The sequence below is a fragment of the Marmota monax genome, unplaced genomic scaffold (assembly GCF_021218885.2).
Source record: "Marmota monax isolate L192 unplaced genomic scaffold, Marmota_monax_Labrador192_F-V1.1 WCK01_AAM20220418_F8-fsc00105, whole genome shotgun sequence".
Classification (NCBI taxonomy): Eukaryota; Metazoa; Chordata; class Mammalia; order Rodentia; family Sciuridae; genus Marmota; species Marmota monax.
Genome location: NW_026692947.1, coordinates 4392501 through 4417792, shown reverse-complemented (window position 1 = coordinate 4417792; position 25292 = coordinate 4392501). Strand labels below are relative to the sequence as shown.

General features: G+C 38.7%; 1 protein-coding gene across 2 annotated transcripts in view; it reads right to left on the bottom strand.

The window, feature by feature from the left end:
• Positions 1–389: 389 nt before the first annotated feature.
• Hsd11b1 (hydroxysteroid 11-beta dehydrogenase 1) overlaps positions 390–25292 on the bottom strand; it is a 47126-nt gene continuing 22223 nt past the window's right edge. Inside the window, exons 5-6 of one of the 2 annotated variants that reach the window (XM_046452223.1) lie at positions 2888–3031; positions 390–1039 (exon numbers count right to left, since the gene is read on the bottom strand). In XM_046452223.1, the coding sequence (XP_046308179.1) occupies positions 822–1039; positions 2888–3031 (362 nt within the window). In that variant the 3' untranslated portion in view covers positions 390–821. The remainder of the gene's footprint in view (positions 1040–2887; positions 3032–25292) is intronic. The other variant, XM_046452225.2, reaches the window with a different exon arrangement.

Sequence of the window (25292 nt, the reverse complement as noted above, 5' to 3'; positions counted from 1 at the left end):
TGGTTGTAGTCAGATGATGCCTAGCAATGTTTGTTGAATGAATGCATGACTAAGCGAGCTAGTGGTGGGATCTGAGCTCCAACCCCTTTTCTCCAAACTTCAGTATACTTTGAGAATTCTCATATAAAATATAGATGCTTAGTGGATTGTGAAAAAAAATATACCAGCCTAAGTTCTGTGACTCAAGTTTCTAGGGACGACTTTACCACTTGCGTTTGCCTGAGTGACTCATGTTCAGGTGTCTTCCTTTTCAGAGGGACAATGTATAATAATATGAAGAGTATATGAAATACACAGAAATGACAAAGATATGATGCCCACTAAATAATGAGTAGGATGGTTTCTTCAATTCAGGAATAAATAAAAAATTCAGACCACAAAATAAGAGATGAACGTTGAAAAATTTCACTTATAGTTTATGGTTTGAAAGGAATCATACTGAAGAGACTCAGTTATAGTGATCAGTTTTGATTTTATAAAGTTTATGTGACCTTTATTATAATTAATATTGTATTAAGCATCATAATATTATTACATATACGAGGTAAATTGGATATAGCTACCTTGTAATTATACCTATTGTTACTATCAGTTTCACAAATGTAGGCTGAAGAGTGGTTCATGACATTTATTACAATTAAATTTCCACTGTGCACATGTTAGAGGAACTTCTTCCAATTGTGAGATGTACCCTGTGACTTGCATGTCTCTGGAAGTGCTCTATTTATCCCTCTGGGAAGATGCTTTCATGGATAGAGCTTGAAGAAATACTGGACAGAACATCCCAAGATCCCTTACCATGGCCAGTCCTAAGGGAGTTACTAGTTGTTTATAAATTTGTCAAAATTATATTTCCTTAATGCGAGAAATTCCATGATCCTCCTCCCTGGATTTCCTAGCAGGAGAGAGGTCCAGATTGATTTGTCATAGTATACTTCCTCTTTCCGCAGAGCTGCCCCTTTGATGATCTCCAGGGCACAGTCCTCCTTTGGAGCTGCTTCTGCAATGAATATCCCAGAAGTTGCCTGCATGGCTGTTTCTGTAGAATGACAAAGGAAGAGTGGGGTTATCCAAGACTAGTAGAGTCTATATGATTGAAGAACTGCAGGCAGCAATAGCTTAGCTTCCAGGGGCTATTTGCCAGTGCCTGAACCAAGAGCTGGGTATGTTTAGAGTCTGCTGGTCCTAGAGAGAACGTGGTTCTAATAGAGGCTTTGCCTCCCTGGATAGAGATTTGTGGGGTAGTTAGAGGTGATCAGTTGGAGTGCTCCTGTCTCAGGTGTTTTGGTTGGAGTGGGGGATTAATACAGGGAGCACAGAATAAGGACAGAAGTCACATGATGACCCAGCAGCTAACAGGAAGTATCAGTGAGTAAAAAGAGAGCTATAGAATGATGGCTTACTGACATGTCAAAGGAAAGATACAGCCCAGAGGTTTTCTCCTTTCTTAGCATTACCCACTCTCACTGAGAAGAAATGCTACTGCTACTTTCTCTCTCCTTCCAAGTTTTCATGTCATCCTCATATAGCTTGCCTGTCTCGCCTCCTTTATTGTTTGACTGTGTGCCTCTGTCTCTCCTGTTCTAGAACTGCTACTCAATTACTCTTTAAATACAAATTCCTTTTAATATCTGATGCACATTTTGGATAAACTTGCATTTGGACTTAGAGGAAACTTGTAAAAAATTGTACCAAGTGTCCCCTTATATACCACATCCTACTTACCCTAATTGTCACATTATGCATGACTATTGTGCAATGACCAAGAATAAATATAATAAAATTAACTAAGTCACAGAACTTATTTTTTCCTAATGTCTTTTTTGTGTTCTAGGATTATATCCAGGATTTTACCTAGTAGAAATTTCTTCTTGTTTTTTTTTTTTCTCCAATCTATGACAGTTCTTCAGTCTTTCCTTGTCTCTCATGACTCTGTTACTTTTGAACAGTATTGATGAGTTGCTTTGAGGAATGACCCTCAATTTGAGTTTGTCCACTGTTCTGATTTGGGTGAGGTTATACATTCTTGGCAAGAATACTACAAAAATGATATTGTGTATGTCTCAGGACTAGTAGATACTAAGGGCTTATGTCATCAGCATGTCTTATTACTGTTTATATTATTAAGAGAAACAGTCATATAAAAGGTAAGCTGGTGCTGGGTATGGTGGCTCACACGTATATCTCAGCAGCTTGAGAGGCTTAGGCAGGAGGATCATGAATTCAAAGCCAGCCTCAGCAAAAGTGAGGCACTAAGCAACTCAGTGAGACCTTGTCTCTAAATAAAATACAAAATAGGGCTAGGGATGTGGCACAGTGGTTGAGTGCCCCTGAGTTCAATCCCTGGTAACCTGCCCCGCCGCCCCCCAAAAAAGTAAGCTTGGTGTGATGGCACAGGCCTGAGATCCTAGCTACACAGGAGGCTGAAGCAGGAGGATCACAAGTTCAAGGCCAGCCTGGAAGACTTTGAGACCTTGTCTCAAAATAATAATGTAAAACAGGACTGAAGATATAGTTCGGTGGTAGAGTATCTTCCTACCAATCACAAAGCCCTGGGTTCCATTCCTAGTACCAAGAAAAAAATATATATAATGGCCATTGAGAGTCCATGAAGGCATAAGATATTCAGGGAAGGATAAGGTGATGAATGTGGTGTCACTCAATAAACTTGATGGTCAGAATGGAAAGGAGGGTCAGAGAGTGTAGAGACTCCACAAGTGACAGAAGGCTTCATTAAATGAGAGTACTCTGTGCTTTGTCAGTCACTGCTTCTTGTTGCATTACTCATGTGTCAGGGACTATAGTACCTCCCATTACCACCCTTGACCCACAGTGGTAAGGCAGATAGTCCAACTATTGATTATTTATTCCAGTACTTTAACTTTACCTGTGTTTATGAGGCCAAGGATACACAGAGTGATTGACACATTGACCTTGGTCACTAAATATTCTTTCCTAAGGGAAGAGAAGAACCCATCCAGAGCAAACTTGCTTGCAGAATAAGGAGCAATCAGAGGATGAGCTGTTTTTCCTAAGTGATAGATTAAAGAAATGGGTTAATAAGGCAATTCATTTCAGTTTTGGACAGAGCTCATTTTGATTTTTGGTAGGCTTTGTAATCCCTGTGGTTCTCTTACCTCTTTGAGTTTTCTTTATCACTAAACCCTAAGTTATCCTGCTGTGTTGAATTCTGAGGGGAAAAACATCAGGGCATTAAAGGGGTAAGGTGTGGGGTGTGCTGTAAGATGGAGTTCATTGAAGAGGGATTGGTTAGATTTTTTTAAGGGTGATAAATAAACTAGGTTACAGAAGAGCTATGCAATCCCACGGCTGCTAACTAACTCTTCCACCTCTGACCCGGGTGCTGGAGATTGAAGAGCTCTCTGACAACTCGGTGACCTGTCACTGATAGTAGGAAAGTTATGTTTTACTTTTTATGTGAACGGTATAATAAATCCTTGCCTTTGGTTTTTACATGCACCTCCTGCCCTCTTTTAAAAAAAAAATTATTATCCTGATTCTCACTACAGTTTGGGGGAGTATTTATGAACATAAACCCCACAGGATAGCCTATTCTTTATACTCTTTCCAAGAGGAGAGAGTAGCCTGATACCAAAACCAGGCAGAGACACATCAAGGAAAGAAAATTTTAGACCAATATCCCTGATGAACATAGATGCAAAAATTCTCAATAAATTTCTGGCCACTTGCATACAAAAACATATTTAAAAAATTGTGCACCATGATCAAGTGGAGTTAATTCCAGGGATACAAGGTTGGTTCAATATACAGAAATCAATAAATATAATTCATTACATTAATAGACTTAAAGACAAGAATCATATGACTATATCAATTGATGCAGAGAAAGCATTTGACAAAATATAGCATGTTTTCATGTTCAAAACACTAGAAAAGCTAGGGGTAGTAGGAACATACCTCAATGATGTAAAAGTTATCTATGCTAAACCCAAGGCCAACATCATTCTAAATGGAGAAAAATTGGAAGCATTTCCTCTAAAAACTGGAACAAGACAGAGATTCCCTATTTTTCACCACTTCTATTCAACATAGTCCTTGAAACTCTATCCAGAGCAATTAGGCAGACGAAAGAAATTAAAGGGATACAAATAGAAAAGAAGAACTCAAACTATCATTGTTTGCTGATGAAATGATTCTATACTTAGAGGATCCAAAAAACTCCACCAGAAAACTTCTAGAATTAATTAATGAATTCAACAAAGTAGCAGGATATAAAATCAAAACCCATAAAACAAATGCATTTCTATTCATTTGTGATGAATCCTCTGAAAGAGAAATTAGGAAAACTACCCCATTCACAATAGCCTCCAAACAAGCAAACAAACAAACAAACTTGGGAATCAACTTAACAAAAGAAGTGAAAGACCTCCACAATGAAAACTACAGAACACTAAAGAAAGAAATTGAAGAAGACCTTAGAAGATGGAAAGATCTCCCACGGTCTTGGATAAGCAAAATTAACATTGTAGAAATGGCCATACTACCCAAAGCACTATACAGATTCAATGCGATTCCAATTAAAATGCCATTGTAATTCCTTATAGAAATAGAAAAAGTAATCATGAAATTCATTTGGAAAAATAAGAGACCCAGAATAACCACAGTAATCCTTAGCAAGAAGAGTGAAGCAGGAGGTATCACAATATCATCAGAATACCTCAAACTATAGTAACAAAAACAGCATGGTACTGGTACAAAAATAGACATGTAGACCATTGGTACAGAATAGAAGACACAGACAAACCCACAAAGATACAGTTATCTCATATTAGACAAAGGCACCAAAAACATATATTGGAGAAAAGATAGCCTCTTTAACAAATAGTACTGGGAGAACTAGAAATCTATATGCAGCAAAATGAAAATAAATCCCTATCTCTCACCAGGCACAGAACTCAATTCAGAGTGGATCAAGGACCTAGGAATTAGTCCAGAGACCCTGTGCCTAAAAGAGGAAAAAGTAGGACCAAACCAAATCTTTATCACGTTGGATTGGGCCCTGACTTCCTTAACAAGACTCCTAAAGCACAAGAAATAAAATCAAGAATTAATAAATGGGATGGACTCAAACTAAAAATCTTCTTCTCAGCAAAAGAAACAAATAATGTGTTGAAGAGAGAGCCTACATTTTGGTAGAAAATTTTTGCCATACACATGTCAGATAGAGCACTAATCTCCAGGATATATAAAGGACTCAAAAAACTTAACACACACACACACAAACAACAACAACAACAACAACAAACAATCCAATCAATAAATGGGCTAAAGAGCTGAACAGATACTTCTCAGAAGAAGATATATATTCAATCAAGAAATATATGGAAAAAATGTTCAACATCTCTAGTAATTAGAGAAATGCAAATCAAAACTACTCTAAGATTTCATCTTACTCCAGTCAGAATGGCAGTTATCAAGAATACAGACAACAATAAATGTTGGTAAGGTGGGGGAAAAGGCACACTCATACATTGCTGGTGGGACTGCAAATTGGTGTAACCAATATGGAAAGCAGTATGGAGATTCCTTAGAAAACCTAGAATGGAACCATCATTTGACCCAGCTATCCCACTCCTTGGTCTATACCCAAAGGACTTAAAATCAGCATAATATAGTAATACATCCACATCAATGTTTACAGCAGCTCAATTCACAATAGCTAAACTGTGGAAGCAACTTAGATGCCCTTCAATATATGAATGAATAAAGAAACTATGGTACATATATACCCAATGGAATATTACTCAGCATTAAAAGAGAATAAAATTATGGCATTTGCAGGTAAATGGATGGAGTTGGAGAATATCATGCTAAGCAAAGTAAGCCAATTCCCCCAAAACCAAAGGCTGGATATTCTCTCTGATAAGTGGATGCTGATCCATAACAGGGGACGGAGCATGAGAAAAATGGAGGAACTTTGGGCAAGAGGATGGAGGGGTGAAGAGGGAATATGGGGGCAGGAAAGACGGTGGAATGAGATGGACATCATTACCCTAGGTACATGTATGACTGTACTTATGGTCATACATGTGTACACATCGTGTACAACCAGAGAAATGAAAAGTGTGCTGCAGTTGTGTACAATGAATCAAAATGCATTCTGCTGTCATGTAGACCTAATTAAAATAAATAAATTTTAAAAAGAGGAGAGAGTAGAAGTGAACTGAGATCTTATACTCTTTTCTGAACATTGTTAGAACAACTATTTTAAAAACCTCTATATTTTAAAGTATAATGTAGTTGTGTGCCAAATCAGTGAAGAAAGGATTGTTTATTCAATAAAGATAATGGAAAAGTTGTTTAGCTAATTTTATTTTATTTATTTATTTATTTTTTTGCCCCTTTCCATGCTTTATTCACTCAAATTACTCAATACAGTTTCACTCTATAGGTGCTTAATCAAGAAAACAACAATCCTTAATGCTAGGCAATGCAATAGACATAATCAATTCACAACAAACAATTCTAGATTAATTCTAAGCACTGCAAAACACAATCATGATAGGCTAATGAAAGACATTCCCTCTGCCTGGTAAGTTCAAATGTCTTAAAGTCTTAGGGTTTGAGTCCAGCAGATACACACTCACTCAGACCTCGGTGATCATGTCCGGAATCAAGGCAGGCTTTTCCTGGTGTGGAGTGGACCACTGGTTGCGGGAGAGGGTGGAGGGTCGTAGGGAGGAGTTGGGGCTCTCACCAAGGTCCAGACCAGGCGGTAGAGTTTGAGAGTGAGGATCACGCAGAGGCTCAGGCATGATGACAAGTGATGGGATGTCAGGTCTTCATCAGGCTCTCCAGCTCAAGTGCATCCTTGTTTCTGCTGGCTGAATCCCTGTTCATTTGCTCTATCATTTATGCTAAATTTTGGGGCTTTTGACCCCCCTTTTGAAACGTATCAGCTACCACAGGATTTTTCAGTGACATCATTTACCCTGAGGTCAGAAACCTGTTTAGCTAATTTTAAACAAATAAAATTAATTCTTTATTTATAGCATGTATAAAAAAATTAGGTAGAAAATCATGGCAGACAGTGTTGCCTTCCCAAAATTCATTCCCCTTTCTTTAATAAAAGAATTTGATTGTTCAGGGTGGCAATATGCTCAGAGGGAAATATCATTTCTTCAAGATTCCTTGCTCTAGTTGGCTACATGATATAGTTCTGGCCAATGAGAAATCTAACAAATAGGGTTTCCAGGAAAGATACTGACTTCTCAGTAAAATAGATGGGTTCAGATGATATGCAGCTTTCATATTTTGCTTTCTTTTTCTTTTTAAATAAACTTCATAGGTGATGTGTGCTGGGAGCCATTAGCCAAGTAGGTATGACAATTTCCTTGCCAGCGTACCCCATGTTGCTGACATGTTGCAGTGACATTGAATGTTAAGTGACCTTGCTCAAGGACCAAGGCAGATTAGGGTGTTCCCGGTTTTAAGATAATCGTGTTTAGGGCGTTCCCAGTTTAGGTTCCAGGTTTAAGGTTTAAGATTATTCCTGCTGGGAATAGGGCGTATCCTGCTGCCTGAGTTCCCCTTGAGTTCTCACGGGATTCAGACAGTATATTTTGGAGATAGAAGCCCAGTGGAGGAATTTGGGAGAGAAGGTGGATTTGGGAAGAGAACGTGGATTTCCCCAGAACGTGATTGTAGACGGCTGGTGTGAGTTCGGGAATAAAGAGTTGCTGTTTGAATCTACAAGCTGTGTGGTGGCTCGTGATTGTGTGCCCAGCCAGACTGTGGCATTTGTGCCCAGCCAGACTGTGGCATTTGGCGGCTTGTACGGGGAACTTCTGAAGCTTAGAGGTAAGTGAAATTGCTCGCCCCTGAGGAAGAGCGAAAGAATGGGTGACCAACTCAAAAAACAATGTGTTATTGTTTTGATTTATCTTGTTTTTGTTTCAAGCTGCCTATCCCTAGAAATTTCTCAGGCAAACTGGAAAAAATGGTTGACTAAAGGTTTGAAGTTTGTCGGCCCTGAGGAAGAGAAAATTGATACAACGATTTTTTATTCCGTTTTTGTTTCATTCAGTTTCGGCTTTGTTTTGTGCTATCTTATTGGGTTGCGTTATCTTTATAGTAGATTAGAAATTAGTAAAAAACAAACCGAAAAGATGTTAAGTAAATTGTTAGAGGTTCAGACCATGGAGAAAGACATTTTAGATCAAGCAAAAGAGAAGGTCTCTCGAGCTAGTCAGACAGAGGAAGAAAATTTAAAGGAAAAGGGGTTGTTAGGAAAAAGGCCACAACAGGAGGCTGTTACTAACTCCATTTTATCACAAGAGGGCGTAATTCAACCAACAGCCCCACCGATGGAGACAGCTGAGTGGCCCTCAAACCCCGTAGTTGATAAATGGGATCCTGAGACAGGACCTCAAAGATTAGCATGCCCTGTACTTGAACAGGCAGGAGGGCAGCGAATTCACCGTGCTTTAGATTTTAAAACAGTGAAGCAGTTAAAGGAGGCTGTAACAACCTATGGTCCCCAAGCTCCCTTCACGGTAAGCATGGTTGAGTCCATTACTAACTTGGACATGACGCCAGCAGATTGGGCTAGCATGTGTAAATCTGTACTAAATGGAGGACAATATTTGTTATGGAAGGTTGCCAATGAGGAATTTTGCACGGAGACAGCTAGGCGAAATGCAGCAGCCGGTTACCCTCAAAGAAATCTAGATATGTTGTTAGGAAAAGGACCTTATGAGGGTCAACGGCAACAAATTGAATATGATCCTGCTATATATGCACAAATTGCTGCAGACGCAGTTAGGGCATGGAAGACTTTACAAGGACATGGAGATTTACAAGGTCAGCTATCTAAGGTAATACAGAGAGCTAATGAACCTTACGCTGACTTTGTAGATAGGCTAATTCAAATGGCTGCCAAAATTTTTGGGGATACAGAACAAGCAATGCCATTAATAAAACAACTGGCTTATGACCAAGCAAATCGTTGCTGCAGAGAGGTTATTAGACCATGGAGACATGAAGATTTAAACACATATATTAAATTATGTAGAGATATTAATGAACAAGGGCAAGTCTTGGCAGCTGCAGTACAACAGGCTTTAGATGCCAGGCCAAAAACATGCTATGATTGTGAACAAACAGGACATTTTAAAAGGAATTGCCCCATAGGAGGAGGGTTTAACAAAAGTAGGTATCAAAGGAATAGAATACCAAGTATTTGCCCACGATGCCGTAGAGGGAGACATTGGGCTAATGAATGCCGTTCTCAAACCACCACAGAAGGTACTCCCTTATCAAAAAACGGACAAAGACCAGGTATTTATCCAAGATATCGTGGAGAAAGGCATCAGGCTCCATTGCCAAAAAACGGACAGGGGGGCCCAATGCTCCGGGGCCCACAACCACAAATATACGGGGCAGTGGAGGATCCCAGCAACACCATCAGGGTAGTGCCCAGGACACATTGTCCATTAAATCCCTCATCAGACAAACCCAAGGGAGCGCAGGGTTGGACATCTGTGCCTCTGCCAGAGCAGTATTAACTCCAGAGATGGGAGTTCAAATCATTCCCACAGGAGTAAAAGGACCTCTTCCCCAAGGAACAGTAGGCTTATTACTGGGACGTAGTTCATCTACATTAAAAGGACTTATGATAAGTCCTGGGGTAATTGATCCCGATTATGTAGGTGAAATAAAAATTATAGCTAGTTCTCCAAGAGGTATATCAGTAATTTCACCTGGAGATAGAATAGCCCAGTTGTTAATAATACCCAGCCTACATAATAAATTTCCTAGTCATAGTGTAGAAAGAGGTTCCAGGGGATTAGGCTCCACAGGTGTAGATTGGGCTATGTTGTCTTTAAATTTAGATTCTCGCCCAATGCTAAAACTAAATATTCAAGGTCATGAGTTTAATGGGCTACTGGACACAGGAGCTGACCTTAGCATCATATCTCGTCAAGAATGGCCAAAACATTGGCCATTACAACAAGCCACTCAAACGCTTCGAGGCCTAGGAGTGGCGACTAATCCCCATAGAAGTTCTATGATATTAGATTGGAAGGATCCTGAAGGATGTGAAGGAACTATACAGCCATATGTATTGGATCATCTTCCTATAAATTTATGGGGACGAGATGTCCTAGATCAATTAGGTTTGACGTTAACAAATAATATCAATCCTAATGTGCCCACTACTAGAGCTAGACAAGGCTTTAGGAAAGAAAAAAGATTAGGAAAACAAGGGCAAGGTATAGCAGCACCAGTACAAATAGATCAAGGAACAGACAGACATGGGTTGGATTTTCAGAAAGGGCCACTGAGACAATCAAAATTACTTGGAAATCAGAAAGACCAGTGTGGGTTCCTCAGTGGCCCCTGACTAAAGAAAAGATACAAGTAGCCCATGATCTGGTCAAACAACAATTAGTGGAAGGACATATACAACCTTCCATATCTCCCCATAATACTCCCATTTTTGTCATCAAAAAGAAGTCTGGTAAATGGAGATTGTTGCAAGATTTAAGAGCCATTAATAATGAGATGGTTATTATGGGACCTGCTCAATCAGGGATTCCTCAATTGTCTGCTTTGCCAAAAACCTGGCATGTTTTAGCTATAGATATTAAAGATTGTTTTTTTTCAATTCCAATTCATCCCGAGGATAGTCCACGTTTTGCATTTACTATCCCTGCATTAAATCATGAAGGTCCTGATCAGAGATATGAATGGAAAGTACTCCCTCAAGGGATGGCTAACAGTCCAACTATGTGTCAAATATATGTTAACAAAGCAATCCAGCCACTTAGAAATCAAAATCCTGAACTACAAATATTTCACTATATGGATGATGTATTATTGGCACATAAAGATAAAAACATATTGCTGGAATGTTATGCCACACTTACAAACTTATTAAAAAATTATAATCTAGAGATAGCAATAGATAAAGTACAATTAAATTTTCCAATTAATTATTTAGGAGTTCTATTATCCTCAACCATGGTCCGTCCACCAAAAATTCAAATACGAGTATAGTATCTCTTGAAGATGCTGGTAGGATTTCCCCTTCTTCGACTGTTTTCTCTTTGTTTTCCACTATACAAAGTCTAATCTGGGACAGAAAAGATCCATTCTTTATAGGACATATTAGGGCACATACAGGATTGCCTGGAGCCCTTAGTTTAGGCAATGATTTAGCAGATAAAACTACACATGACATACATATTTTCTCTACATTTGAAGAAGCTACAAATTTTCATAAAAGGTTTCATGTTAATGCTAATACTTTACAAAAGCGTTTTAAAATAACTAAGGAACAAGCCAGACATATAATAAAACAATGTCAAAATTGTGTGACATTTTTACCACAAGTTAATCTTGGAGTCAATCCTAGAGGACTGATACCTAACCATATTTGGCAGATGGACGTCACACACTTGCCAGAATTTGGAAAATTAAAATATTTACATGTTACAGTCGATACTTCTTCTGGATTTTTGATGGGCTCCCTTCATGCCGGAGAAAAAACTAAAGATGTTATAGCTCATTGCTTACAAAATTTTGCCACTGTGGGCGTTCCTAAACAGTTAAAAACCGATAATGGTCCTGGCTATACCTCTACCTCTTTTAAACAATTTTGCTCATCATTTGGTATTACTCATATAACAGGAATCCCATACAATCCACAGGGACAAGGCATAGTTGAAAGAGCTCATCAAACTATTAAAACATACTTATTAAAGCAAAAAGAGGGAATTGGAAGGGGGTATATATCCCCCAAAGATAAACTTAAAATAACGCTTTTTACTCTAAACTTTTTAAATTTGGATTCATCAGGACTTAGTGCTGCGGAAAGGCATATGTATCCAAAAAATGTACATAAGCCTAAAGTACTTTGGAAAGATATTCTAACAGGACAATGGAAAGGTCCTGACCCAGTGATTGTCTGGAGTCGGGGGTCTGTTTGTGTTTTTCCACAGGGAGAACAGCAGCCCATTTGGATTCCAGAGAGATTAACTAAAACAGTTTCTACAGATCGAAAAGAAGATGATTTGACTCAAATCCATAACAGCTGATATCCAGAACTCCAGCTTGGCCATTCTTACATCTGCGACAGTGATTAACCAGGATGCTTTTTTCAATAGCTATTTTATTATTGCATTTTTCCACATCATAAGGTTCTATTTTTATTTTTTGAGCTCATACAAACCTAGGTTAATGTTTTTCTGATCAGTTTTATTTTTTGACTGTGGAGTTTTTAAACATTGCAATGGAGATTTCACCTAGGTAAAGCTACAAGGCCTTTACTATTTTCTTATGTGTTGTACGTTTGTGTACACTCTTGTGTTTTGTGTTGTATGTCTGTATGTGCGTATGTCCATATTTCTTATATGAGGAGCGCTCATGAAAAAATGGATCCGAATTATTATTATTTTTTTTATTCACGTGATTTAAATGGTTTAATTTAAATTATGTAAACAGCTGTTAAGGATTGTTTTTAAAGGTGGTTAACAGATCTGTTTGTTTACTAATTTAAATTAGGTAAAAAGCTGTTAAGGATTTTTTTTAAAGTAGGTTAACAGATCTGTTTGTTTACTTTCACCTTTCCTTTTCATTATATTTAATAATTCTTTTCAGGATAATGTCTCTTTAGCATCATTGCCAGAATTCCTATCTCCATCCCAGTGCCGGTGAAGAACTCAACAAGTAATGCTCAAAGAGTCAACTTACTTTGGGAGGGAACGGATTTTGGGAGGAAATGGACATATTGATAGATTCCTCTGCTTTGAACTGCTTGCAGAACTTGCCTGGACTATGTAACTATCGTTTGGTGCAGCGAATTGTGGTATTGCTGGCATATCTTTGCTGATGGTGTCACCAGTGATGCAATTTTTCCCAAGGAGCCGTCAATTGGCTTGGTGTCGTGGCATTTCTGTATCCTCCTCCCTTCTGCTAGTGATGGTCTAAAATTTGGGGGCCAATGGCTTATGCTGGACTGGTAGTCAGTGACGGGTATGATCCAATTGCAGTGGTATCAACCTAAGACAGGAGGCTGACGCCTAAAGGTCAGTTTTCCGATGACGGGTAAGAACCATATGTTGAATTGGACAACCTACCAGGCACGGTCCATAAGCCACATTAACCTCACTCCCCCACTGGCACCAAGGCCAAATTTGGGGGCCAACAGAGGTGAGGCAAAGAACCTCACCCCCCCACTGGTGCATAGACCTATCCACAAGTATGGCTGTATGCTGGACCGGTAGTCAGTGACGGGTATGATTCAATTGCAGTGGTATCAACCTAAGACAGGAGGCTGACGCCTAAAGGTCAGTTTTCCGATGACGGGTAAGAACCATATGTTGAATTGGACAACCTACCAGGCACGGTCCTTAAGCCACATTGCTTGTTGTTTAATTAATCAGAAGGGGGGAGATGCTGGGAGCCATTAGCCAAGTAGGTATGACAATTTCCTTGCCAGCGTACCCCATGTTGCTGACATGTTGCAGTGACATTGAATGTTAAGTGACCTTGCTCAAGGACCAAGGCAGATTAGGGTGTTCCCGGTTTTAAGATAATCGTGTTTAGGGCGTTCCCAGTTTAGGTTCCAGGTTTAAGGTTTAAGATTATTCCTGCTGGGAATAGGGCGTATCCTGCTGCCTGAGTTCCCCTTGAGTTCTCACGGGATTCAGACAGTGTATTTTGGAGATAGAAGCCCAGTGGAGGAATTTGGGAGAGAAGGTGGATTTGGGAAGAGAACGTGGATTTCCCCAGAACGTGATTGTAGACGGCTGGTGTGAGTTCGGGAATAAAGAGTTGCTGTTTGAATCTACAAGCTGTGTGGTGGCTCGTGATTGTGTGCCCAGCCAGACTGTGGCATTTGTGCCCAGCCAGACTGTGGCAGATGTGTATTGTAGCATTCATTTTGTGAGCATTAGGAAAAGCTTAATATTAAGGATAGTGGAACAGAAATGTGGAGTGAGCCTGGATTCTTGAAGACCTCAGAAGTCTACCCAAACAGCCCTGAACTTATTACCTCAGAAGAAGGAACCCCTATGTTTTTTAACTCTGGATTTTTTAGTGGTGCATTATAATTATAAATAATAGTGGATTTGTTGTTATATATTTGCACACAATATAACAATATAATTTGGTCAGTTTACTTCCCCTTTCCCTCCTTTTCTCAGGCCCCCTTCCATTCTTCTGCTGGTCTCCCTTCTATTTTCATGAGATCTCCTCCCATCTTTTTATTATTTTTTTTCCATTTTCCTTCTCTCTGACTACATTCGAGTCTTGACTTTTTGGTTTTGGCTTATTTTGCTTAATATAATGTTCTCAAGTTCTGTCCATTTCCCTGAAAATGATATTATTCCATTCTCCTTTATTGTCAAATAAAACTCCATTGTGTGTGTGTGTGTGTGTGTGTGTGTATCACATTTTATTCATCCATTAATCTATTGATGAAAACACCTAGGCTGGTTCAATAATTTGGCTATTGTGAGTTGTGCTTCTATAAACATGGGTATGCATGTATTGCTATAATATGATGATTTTAATTCTTAAGGATAAATACTGAGGTGTGGAATAGCTGGGTCCATATTTGGTGGTTCCATTTCTAGTCTCTTGAGGAACCTCCATGTGGATTTTCACAATAGTTGGTACTGATTTATAATCTTACCGACAGTGTAAAAGCATGGGACCCCTATTTGTTAAAGCACTATAAGTAGGGTTGGAATACAGCAGATTGCAAATTCTGACTGACACAAAAATAATTCAATTACAGGAAAAAGATAATACAGGGGGCTGGGGTTGTGGCCCAGCGGTAGCGCACTTGCCTAGCATGCGTGAGGCACTGGGTTCGATTCTCAGCACCACATACAAATAAATAAAATAAAGGTCCATCAACAACTTAAAAAATATTTTTAAAAAGAATAATATAGGTGAATATTTACTAAATCCTTGGTTATAAAAGATCATTCTAATATAAAAGTAAAAAATATGTAAAGTCATTGAATATTTGATCTTACAAAAAGTAAAATTCCTATATGTCAAAACAATAGTATAATAATATCAGTATAAAAGGAAAATAAACAATAAACTAAAAAACCAGCTTTCTGAGACACTTCAAGAAAATTCTCCTCAAGTCTTATTGGTCTGAAATGGCCTAAATCCTCAATATGTTAAGAGTTTTTACAAATAAAACATAAAAATCTATATTTTTAGAAAATTACCCCAACTCCATCTCAGTTATGAGAATTGTGTTGGGATGACTCACAGCCAAGTTCTGGGAATGGGTATGTGACATAGGGTGTCTATCTAGAAAATCTGATACCACCAGTTTACTTGTTAGTCCAGGGCTGGGCCAATGATTTCAGCAAGGCTGCAGAACACTTTGGTGGTTGCTTAACCAGCATTTAGTTTTCTTTATTTTATTTTTTTATTCTTGAACAGAATCCCAATTGAACTCATGTTTCTATTGTTGCAAATAGTACTCTATTATATATTGAATATCCTCTCAATATATATTCAGCCCTTCTTCTATAATAGTAGAACCCAGATTTGTATCTGGACTCGTAGTTATCTGGAATTAAGTCTACATTTTGTAGCTTCCCTGAGTCAGATTTTGCCAAGTGACTAAGTTCTGTCCAATGGTATGTAGGCAGAAAAGCATTATGTAACTTCCAAGATATATCCTTAAAGGAGAAGTCAGTCTATGTCTTTGCACTCCTTTGTCCTTGGTGTCTGAAAGTGGATATGATGGCTGTCGCTGCAAAGCAATCTTGGTCCCTGTTGAGGATGGCAAAGCGTTGAGATAGAAGGAGAAAGCCTGGGTGACTTTGCTGCCATATCAGTATACTGCCTTCAAACTTGATTTACCTTCTAGCTTGTTAAATCCCCTGTTATTTTAATTTTCTGCATTGGGGAGATGAATTTGATCTTTATTGATAGCTCTCTTCACTTCTACACAGTCCACGTGTCAAAAGAAATCTCACACCATCTCTAACTCTACATGTAAGCTTGCACAATATATTTACTCTCATCCTTTTTTACTAATTATTGATACAGGAATGGGCCTGCGGCCCATTTCAGACTAATAAGACTTGAGGAGAATTTTCTTGGAGTGTCTCAGAAAGCTGTTTTTCTTCTGGTAGTTTTTTTGAGAGTAATAATCCTCTTTCTGTTCTGATAGACGTTTTGTGCATGGATATGGGTATAGAGCTATTTTAGCTAGCTTACTGTCAGGCTGAGGATGAAGTCACATGGAAGAGAGCAGAGCCAAAGAAATCATGGTAACACTGAACATGCGTCAAGTCAACTATGAAGCCCACCCCACATCTGAATTTCCAGTTACATCAATAATTTTCCTTATTGTTTAAGTAAAAAAAAAATAGATCCAAGTGATTTATAGGAATAGCATAGTGGTTAAAAGTATGAGCTTTAGAGTCAAATGACCTGGGTATGAATCCCAAGTATGCCAGTTCTTAGCTAGAGTATGTGGACAATAATATTACCAAGCTGAATACTCCATGTAACATACTTAGCACAAACTCTGGCACATAGAAAGCATTCAGAGAACACTATTATTGTTAGCGGCATTAGTATTCAAATTGGTGAGAAAAATATGAGCTATTAAAAAATCATGTTGTGACAAATAACTGGTTGCTTGGAAGAAAGAAAAAAATGCCATTCTAATAAATTCAAAATTACATTAGAGAATATATATGGAAAGTAAAATAAAAAGATATGGGTGAATTTATCATCTGAAGCTAAGAGATATTTTTAAAGCATAAAATAAAAAACACGCGCAATGAAGGAAGATTTGAAATAGGTTTGAATATATAAAATTTAAAAAGATTCAGTGTACGAGAAATGCATACCATTGCCCTACTATACCCATCCCCTTCAAAGAGACATTTTCCTAAACTCAGAAGGTCATTTCAGTAATAGGTAATGTGCATACTGGCTTGACCCACATCATGGTCTCTCTCTTACAAAAATGAAATAAATAATAAAAGCTCTAATTGCTGCTGTTGGATTTTGAAAAAAGTTATATAAGTTTGGGACTTGGGTACATGTTTTGAGTCATGGAAAGGGAAAATCAGCAGAGACAAATAACCTGAAGAAATATGGGGCAAATGTAACCACAAAAGTTGGAGCTGAATAGGAGCTAATTTTTTTTTTTTAGCTCTTATGCGTCAGTCTAAAGTTCAAAGGCTAAATAATTGCATAAAGTTGTAAGATTAGTGAATGGGAAAACGAGAATTCAAGTTTGACTCTAGTGGTCTAGTGGTCGACACTTTCTTTCTTTTTTTGTTTTTTAGGTACTGGGGATTAATCCCAGGGGTGCTTAACCACCAAGCCATATCCCCAGTATATTTTATTTAGAGACAGGGACTCAATGAGTTGCTTAGTGTCTTGCTTTTGCTGAGGCTGGATTTGAACTTGTGATCCTCCTGCCTCAGCTTCCCCGTGTCTGGGGTAGTAGATACTTTCAAGCACTGTGTGGTATTTTCTCTATTAAAGCCATTGTTTTTTGTATGATCGTTTTCCAGGAGCCATATGTCAAATCTACCTCTTCCTGTGTTGGTAAGGATTCTCTCTGCTTTGACAAACAAGCCCAAAATAGGCAAAATTTATGAACAGTAGTATTATTTCCTCTTTTAAATTGACATATGAGGGTACCCATAAATAGATAGGCTAGTCATTTCTAGTTCCTTTATAAGTTTCCTAATACCACAAACTTGATGGCTTGAGACAACAGAAATTTATTCTCTCACAGTTCTGGAGGACAAGCCAGGCATGGTGGCATTACACCTTTAATCCCAGTGACGTGGGAACCTGAGGCAGGAGGATTTTGCAAGTTCAAAGCCAGCCTCAGCAATTTAGAGAGGCCTTAAGTAACTTAGTGAGATCCTGTCTCAAAATAAACATAAAATAAAAGGACTGGGATGTGGCTTAGTGTTTAAGCACTCTTGGGTCCAATCCCTGGTACCAACAATAACAATAACAACAACAAAACAACAACCAAACATACAACCCCTTCCCCAAAACAAACAAACAGAAAACTCCCCAAACTCCAAAATCAGTTCTGGAAGCTATAATTCCAAAAGTAGGTTATCAGCATGAACATTTTCTCTCCAAGGGCTCTTAGATGGAACCCTTCTTTGTCTCTTCCAGCTTCTCATGTCTGCTGGCAATCTTTGGTGTTCCTTGGCTTGTAGATGCTGCACTCTGAATTCTGCCTCCATCTTCACATCTCTTTTTCCTCTGTGCCTTCTCATTTTCTGTCTGCCTTTTTTAGTCTTCCTATAAGGACACTTGCCATTGCATGTTCTCCCAGTCAGATAATCCAGAATGATTTCATGTTCAGATCTTAATTACATCCACAAGGATACTTGTCTGTGGAGGGTCACATTCACAGGATCCAGGTGGACATGTCTTTGGGGGTTACACTTTTATAGTTTACTATACCCTCCTTAATGGTGATAAAGATATTGACAGTGTTATTTAATGTGTTTGTTCAGGTGGCAACGGAGATGCAGAAGCAGGAGACTATGAGAAGTCCTAATCTGAATTCCTGTAGTGGTGATTTTTTTTACCATTTTTGGGAGCTCAGTGCATTCCATTTCCCATCCTTAATTGAACCTTTTACTCAAGGTACAAAGAAGGGTCCTAAATAGTTTTTCAGGAAAAAAAGGAGAGGAAGGTGAGAGGAAGGGAAAAAAGAAGGGAGAAAGTTAGGAAAGGAGAGAAAGACATGGCAGAAAACTTCCTGAAAAATCCATAACATAGATACATGGTTTAAAAAAAGTATGAAATTTATCAGGCAAGGGTCAAGTCCAGATGAAGATTGTTGAAAAATTGTTAGCTTTTATTATGAAGATTATGCATGAGGTACACTATAATACAACTAATTATGGCTGCAACTGTCATTGGTTTTCATTATAACTATATTTCATCTCTCAAAGTTCATGACCTGCTATTGATCTGCAAATCTTTAAACCAATATTTCTTAAATTCAGTGCACATAAGGACCATGTGTGGGGCCTGTTAATGTACAAATTGGGGCCTGTTCTCTGCCTTGATTTTTCTAGTCTGTGTTCTGGACTGGCAGCTATGCTGAAGTGTTTGGTAGAAAAAAGTGGCTTTATCATAAACTGCATTTATTGTGAGTTTTGAGAGGGGGTGTGAGGGCACAAAGACGTGACAGCATAAGCTTTTTGGACCTAGTCTAGGAATTCCCAGGAGAAATGGGGAGGGAATGTATTTGGAAGAGGCTCAAGTCCCACAGTATCAACTGAGTGAGCTGTCACTGAACTATTAGTTACTAAATCTCTTTAAAGCCCAAACTAATATGGGGTGGGAAGACATTTTTCCAAATCTAAACTGGCTGTTCAGGTGAAGATGGACACCAACTCACCAGGAAACTCTGCCTAAAGGAGGCAAGCTCTGAACTCTACTTTGATGAAGGAAGTGAAGAAAGGATCAGGAAGGTGGGGAAATGGTTTATACAAAGATGAAGGGCTGGGGCTGGGATAGTGGCTCAGCAGTGGAACACTCGCCTAGCATGGGCGGGACCTGGGTTCGATCCTCAGCACCACATAAAAAATAAAGGCATTGTGTTGTGTCCATCTACACCTAAAAAAATAAATATTAAAAAAAGATAAAGGACTACTTGTACATTGCTGGTGGATATACAAATTGTTGTAACCATTCTGGAAAGCAGTATAGAGATTCGTCAGAAAACTTGGAATGGAACCAACATTTGACCCAGTAATCCTACTTCTTGATATGTACCCAAAGGATTTAAAATCAGCATACTAGAGTGACACAATCATATCAATGTTTATAGCAGCTCAATTCATAATAGATAAGCTATGGGATCAACCAAGGTACACTTCAACAGATGAATAGGTAAAGAAAATGTGATATATATATATATATATATATATATATATATAATGTAACATTACTCAGCCTTAAAGAAGAATGAAATTATGGCATTTTCTGGAAAACGAATGGAATTGGAGATTCCATTAGATCAACATATTCCATTAGATTAACACATAGTTAGACATTTTAACTACTAAAGTGAGTTCATTCTTGAGATGGGAGCAGCATCTTTTTTTTTTTTTCATGCTAAATGAAATAAGCCAGTCCCCCAAAACCAAAGGCTGAATATTCTCTCTGATATGGAGATACTGACCCATAATAGGCAGAGGGGAGAGAAGGGAAGTTCGCCAGACTGGACAAGGGGAAGTGATGGGGGGGGATAAGAATGGGAAAGACAGTAGAATGAATCAGACATAACTTTCCTATATTCATATATGAATGTGGCCAGTGTAACTCCACATCATGTACAACCACAAAAATGGAAAGTTATACTCCATGTATGTGATGTCAAAATACATTTTACTATCATGTATAACAAAAAGAACAAATTAAAAAAAAAGAAAGTTGCTAACACGCCAAGAAGAAAGTCATTAGCATTTTCCACACAACCATTCACTATCAGAAGTAAAAATTTTGTCATTTTATATTTTAATATTCATTAAAAAAAGATTAGGGGCAAGGCCAAATGAGGCTGTGAGAAGCTAGTAGGACTAGAAAAATAATAGCCAAGTTCATCATGTTTTCTCCTTTATGAAAGTACAGCCTTATAAGTACCTACTTAAAGCTCTTTGGCCAGATACGTTATGAAATTCAGAACTATTTTTGGATTTAGAAGGGAGTATGTTGGGAGGCATCCTGTAAACAAACACATTATAATTTCTGCATTTAAACATTTTGAAAATTCACAGAGATTTTTTAAAAAGGCCTTGCTTTACCAGGCATGGGGGTACTCATCTGTAATTCCAGCTGCTCTGGAGGCTGAGACAGGAGGATTACAAGGTCCAGATCAGTCTGGGCAACTTAATGAGACTGTCTTAAAAAAAAATTAAAAAGGAATGGGGGTGAAGTTTAGTGCTTCCTTAGCCTGCATTAGGCTCTGGGTTGAATACCCAGTACTGCCAAAAAAAAAAAAAAAAAAAAAAAAAAAAGAAAAAGAAAACAAACAAACAAACACCAAACAAACAAAAACAAAACAAAACAAAACAAAAAAACCCAAACCAAAAAAGCTTTGCCTCAATTCAGCTTAAATTAATTATGTAAAGTTATTATGAAAGTAAAATTCTTAGTTTTAAGATTTCTTTTTTCTTTTCTTGCCCTCATGGGTTTTGGGATTTGGGGATTTTGGAATTTCAGATAAAGACTGTGAATTGGTCCAGACTCATTAAAGGAATGCTGGAACATATTAAAAAGAGAAAAAAAAAATCTCTCAGGTTCATACCATTCTAGCCAAAATCAGTGCATGTAATTAAAATCTGTTTCCTCTTCACAGATACTGTTCTTATACATTTTTTATCACATAATGCCAATTAGTTTGTGTGAGGAAACCTATGCTTTTGGTTCTATGTATAATATATTTAGAAGTTTCAGAAAGCTGTAAATAGCAAAGCCCTCTAAAAATCCAGATTTTTATTGTTTTAAAAAACGTTTTGTGAGTGAAAAGACCTGGTCAAAGTGAAATAAACAACATGCAGCAAGTTGTTAAAATTTGACTTTTTCTGCTCTAGTTTCATCTGAGTTCAAAGGCTAAGAACACCAGTAATTGGCAAATGCCTTCTTATTCTATTTGTACACTTGCACGGGACACAGTAATGCAAACAAATAAGTAAACACGCAAAATCAAAAAATTGGTTTGCAACACTTAAACCCTCAACCACCCCAGGGGAATCAAGGGGTTGAAGTCGAGGTCAGAGAGGATGGGAGTCAGAGAGAAGGAATTAGCAATGTCTCATTGATCTTCCAAGAAAGGGTAGGGGCTTCTCCTCATGTCAGTTCTTGATTCTGCAATCTGTAAGAGGAACTTTAAAGAGACCTTTGAGAACCTGACTCCAGGAGTCTGAGGGACACGGAGAAGAACTGGGAGTTGACCCAAATTGAGAGACTGCAAGTGCAAATTGCGTTGTACACAGGGAACTTTCTCCTGTGTGTGGGCTGAAACGTAGTCTTCACTCTGCTCACCACCCTATGGGCCTCCTCCCAGGGCTCATCCCTTCTCTCCTGGGGCCATTTTCAATCTAGTCCAAAAGGACATCTTGAAATGTGATTGTGTTTTCCCTGTATTTTCTGAGGGAAATAACATAAACAACTCCTGTCAAATGTCAGAAAGAACTACTAATAAATAGTCCATACTCCATGACGGACCTCCAAAGAACCTGTGAAAGGAATGGATTTGATCATCCACCCCATGATCAGAAAGGGTAAGTTCTCAACCTCTGCCAGGACCAGAGGAGGCCAAAGCTCTACTTGCCCAGTTCTAGCCAAGGAAGACTTTTCCTACTTCTATTTTTTCTTCTCTGCATCCTCCCTTTTCCTTTGGCCTAAGAAAGGCTAGAGGGAACCTGATGAATAAAGAGGAGATCTGAGAAGGAGGAAAAGCTGAACACATTTCTCTTTCCTACTTGGGTTTCTTACCAAGAACAGGTTCCAGCTTTATATGGGGAGAAGCTTTTGTTAAAAAGTTAGATTACAGGGCTGGGGTTATAGCTCGGTAGCAGAGCGCTTGCCTAGCACGTGTGAGGACATGATCCTCAACACCACATAAAAAAAATAAACAAATAGAATAAAGGCATGCTATCCATCTACAACTACAAAAAATAAAAAAATAAAAGTTAGATTAACACATGGTTAGACATTTTAACTACTGAAGTGAGTTCATTCTTGAGATGGGAGTAGCATCTTTTATTGTCCCCGAATGACCAGAAAAATGTTGCTATCTGCCCTAGATCACACTGGTCCAGAGAAGAGCAGGTTCTCATGGAGCAGGTTTGGACAGGCAGTGGGAGGAAAGCATCATGATTTTTTTTTTTCTGATGAAATCCTACAAGGTCTACTTATCCAGCTACCAGTTAAAAAAAATTCTGCCAGAGTGAGCTTCATTAAATAAAATTAATCAGTGAATAAGTGTACTATAATAATATGTAACCATAAAAAAGTGAGGTGATTAGAAGCCTAAATGCCTGTGCCCAAGGTCAACTTTTAGTTTATTTGCAGAGAATGGAGTCATTGCAGTAAAATAGATAGATGGCAGTTAGCTTTCTCTTCTGGGAATTTTTAGACCACAAAGAAACAGAGCTATGGGGACCATATTTTCTGAAGCAAAATGTGGAATGAGGAGTCTGACACGTATGAGTGTAGACGTGGTGATAAATAGGACAGAATGTTTGCAATTAGCTCTGTCCCAGAAACGCTGGGACTTAGCCACTGTAGAAACAGCAAGAGCCAGAGAGCTGGCAAGGAAGTTATGCACTGGGGCTTGTTAGCTGAGCTGAAGAGGTCAAAGGGAGGCTTTGGTGCTTTTGTTCATCTTCTCCCCACCCTCCATCCTCAACTGTTTTGCTGAGATTTTAAAATGATTTCCATTTCAAAGGCGTATTTTTAGCTGCTTTAACTGAATGCTCAGAAGAAAGTGTAAAGGATTGAAAAAGCTTCATTTCTGCCTTCCTCCAGACTTTTAGAGTGATCCCAGGCAAATGAGCCACATCCTCTATTGAGTGAGCACCAATTTGAGGTTCAACATGCTTCCATGGCTTTGAGGCTGGATACACATCCTGGATCCCGCCCCACATTTCTTTATGGCTCTTTCTAAAAAATCTGTCCTTAAAGCCTCATCTCTGTAGTGTTTTGGGTTGAGTCAAGTTCTAAAGATAAATCCATCTGCCTTCTCCAGGCTCTGGAACACCTGAGGTGTCATCGTTAAGTGTTAAGACAACTTTACAATCCAGGGATAATTGAAGCAACGGAGATGGATGGAATTGCCCAGGAAGAGTGTCGAGTGGACAGAGAAGTGGGTTTAGGATAGAAGAATCCCCAGGGAAACCAACAATTAAGGTTGGGGAGATGAAGAGAACCCTAAAAGAGATTAGTAGACCTGACAGAGGAAATCCAGGGGAATGTTTTGGCTGAAGACAAGGGAGGAGTACATGGTGTCGTAATAATACAAAATGTTCCAGAGATAAGTTTGATAAAACCTATTACCAAAATTTACAAGATAACTTTTGCAAGAACATTTCCAGGCTGGTATGGGACCTATGTGTAACAGAATGTGAAATGTGGTTCCTCCTATTGCCCTAGAATATCAGCACCTCTCTGAAGGCAAAAATAAAGGGATAGATTTGAAGAGTCTTCAGAGTCGAAGGGTGGGCCCAAACCAATCCTACCAACATTACCTAACCATCCATGGCCAGCCTAAATAGTGCATGGAGGGGGAAGATAGTCAGTGTCTGTATGTCTGTCTACCAAGACTTAGAGGAAGCAGTTGCATCTCCCTGAGCTCAAACCACATGATAAATACTTCAAAAACATTATCTGGAGAACTTTTCAAGTGTCCCCTGTAGTTCCAAAACTGGTGTTTGACTCACATCTGGAAGTCTAAAGGCAACCCTGAGGACAAAGCTGAGTATATTGTGGGATCAATTATGTCTAGGAATGGCATTCTTCCCGGAGACCAAATGTGGATCCTGTGGTAGAGGGCTGGGCTGGAGCACCTGCCCAGGGATGGTGGAATGGACAGGATCAAGAACATGGGGCTGATCAAAGCCCTGGAGCTGAGAAGAAGGCCAAACCTAGAGGAGGTACTTCTCTCCCCTAGGAAACTGGTATCGGGATGACTGTGTCTCCTGCAGGTGATCTCTAGAGAATTCATGACAAAGCCCCACCAAATATACTTTCATATCTCCTCCAAGTCACTAGACACCTAGGATGGGGAATTTTTTTTTAATAATTGCAAAATTTGAAAGATTAGTACACATGACCTATATTTATTTTTTTTTCTTTTTTCCCCCTGAGCCCTTTGAGGGTAATTGCTGTAATTGAGGTCACTGCTGACCTCATATCCTATCACCCTTGAGTGCTTTAGTGTCCACGTCTTACACATAGGGACATTGTTGTACATAAGCACAACATAATAATCAAAATGAGGAAAGTAATTCATTAGTTTCTTAGGATTGTTATAGTAATTTTTGGAAAACAGACTGCTTAAGATAAGAGAAATTTATTCTCTCACAATTCTGGAGTTAAGTAGTGTGAAATCCAGGTATTGGCAGGGTCGTGCTCCAGGGGAGGATCTTTCCTTGCTGTTAGCTTTCCTAAGGATTTATCACTTTGCTCTAATCTGTGCCTGTGGCCTTCTCCCCTCTATTTCTTCTCCTTCCCTTTTATAAGAATATTTGCCATTGGAT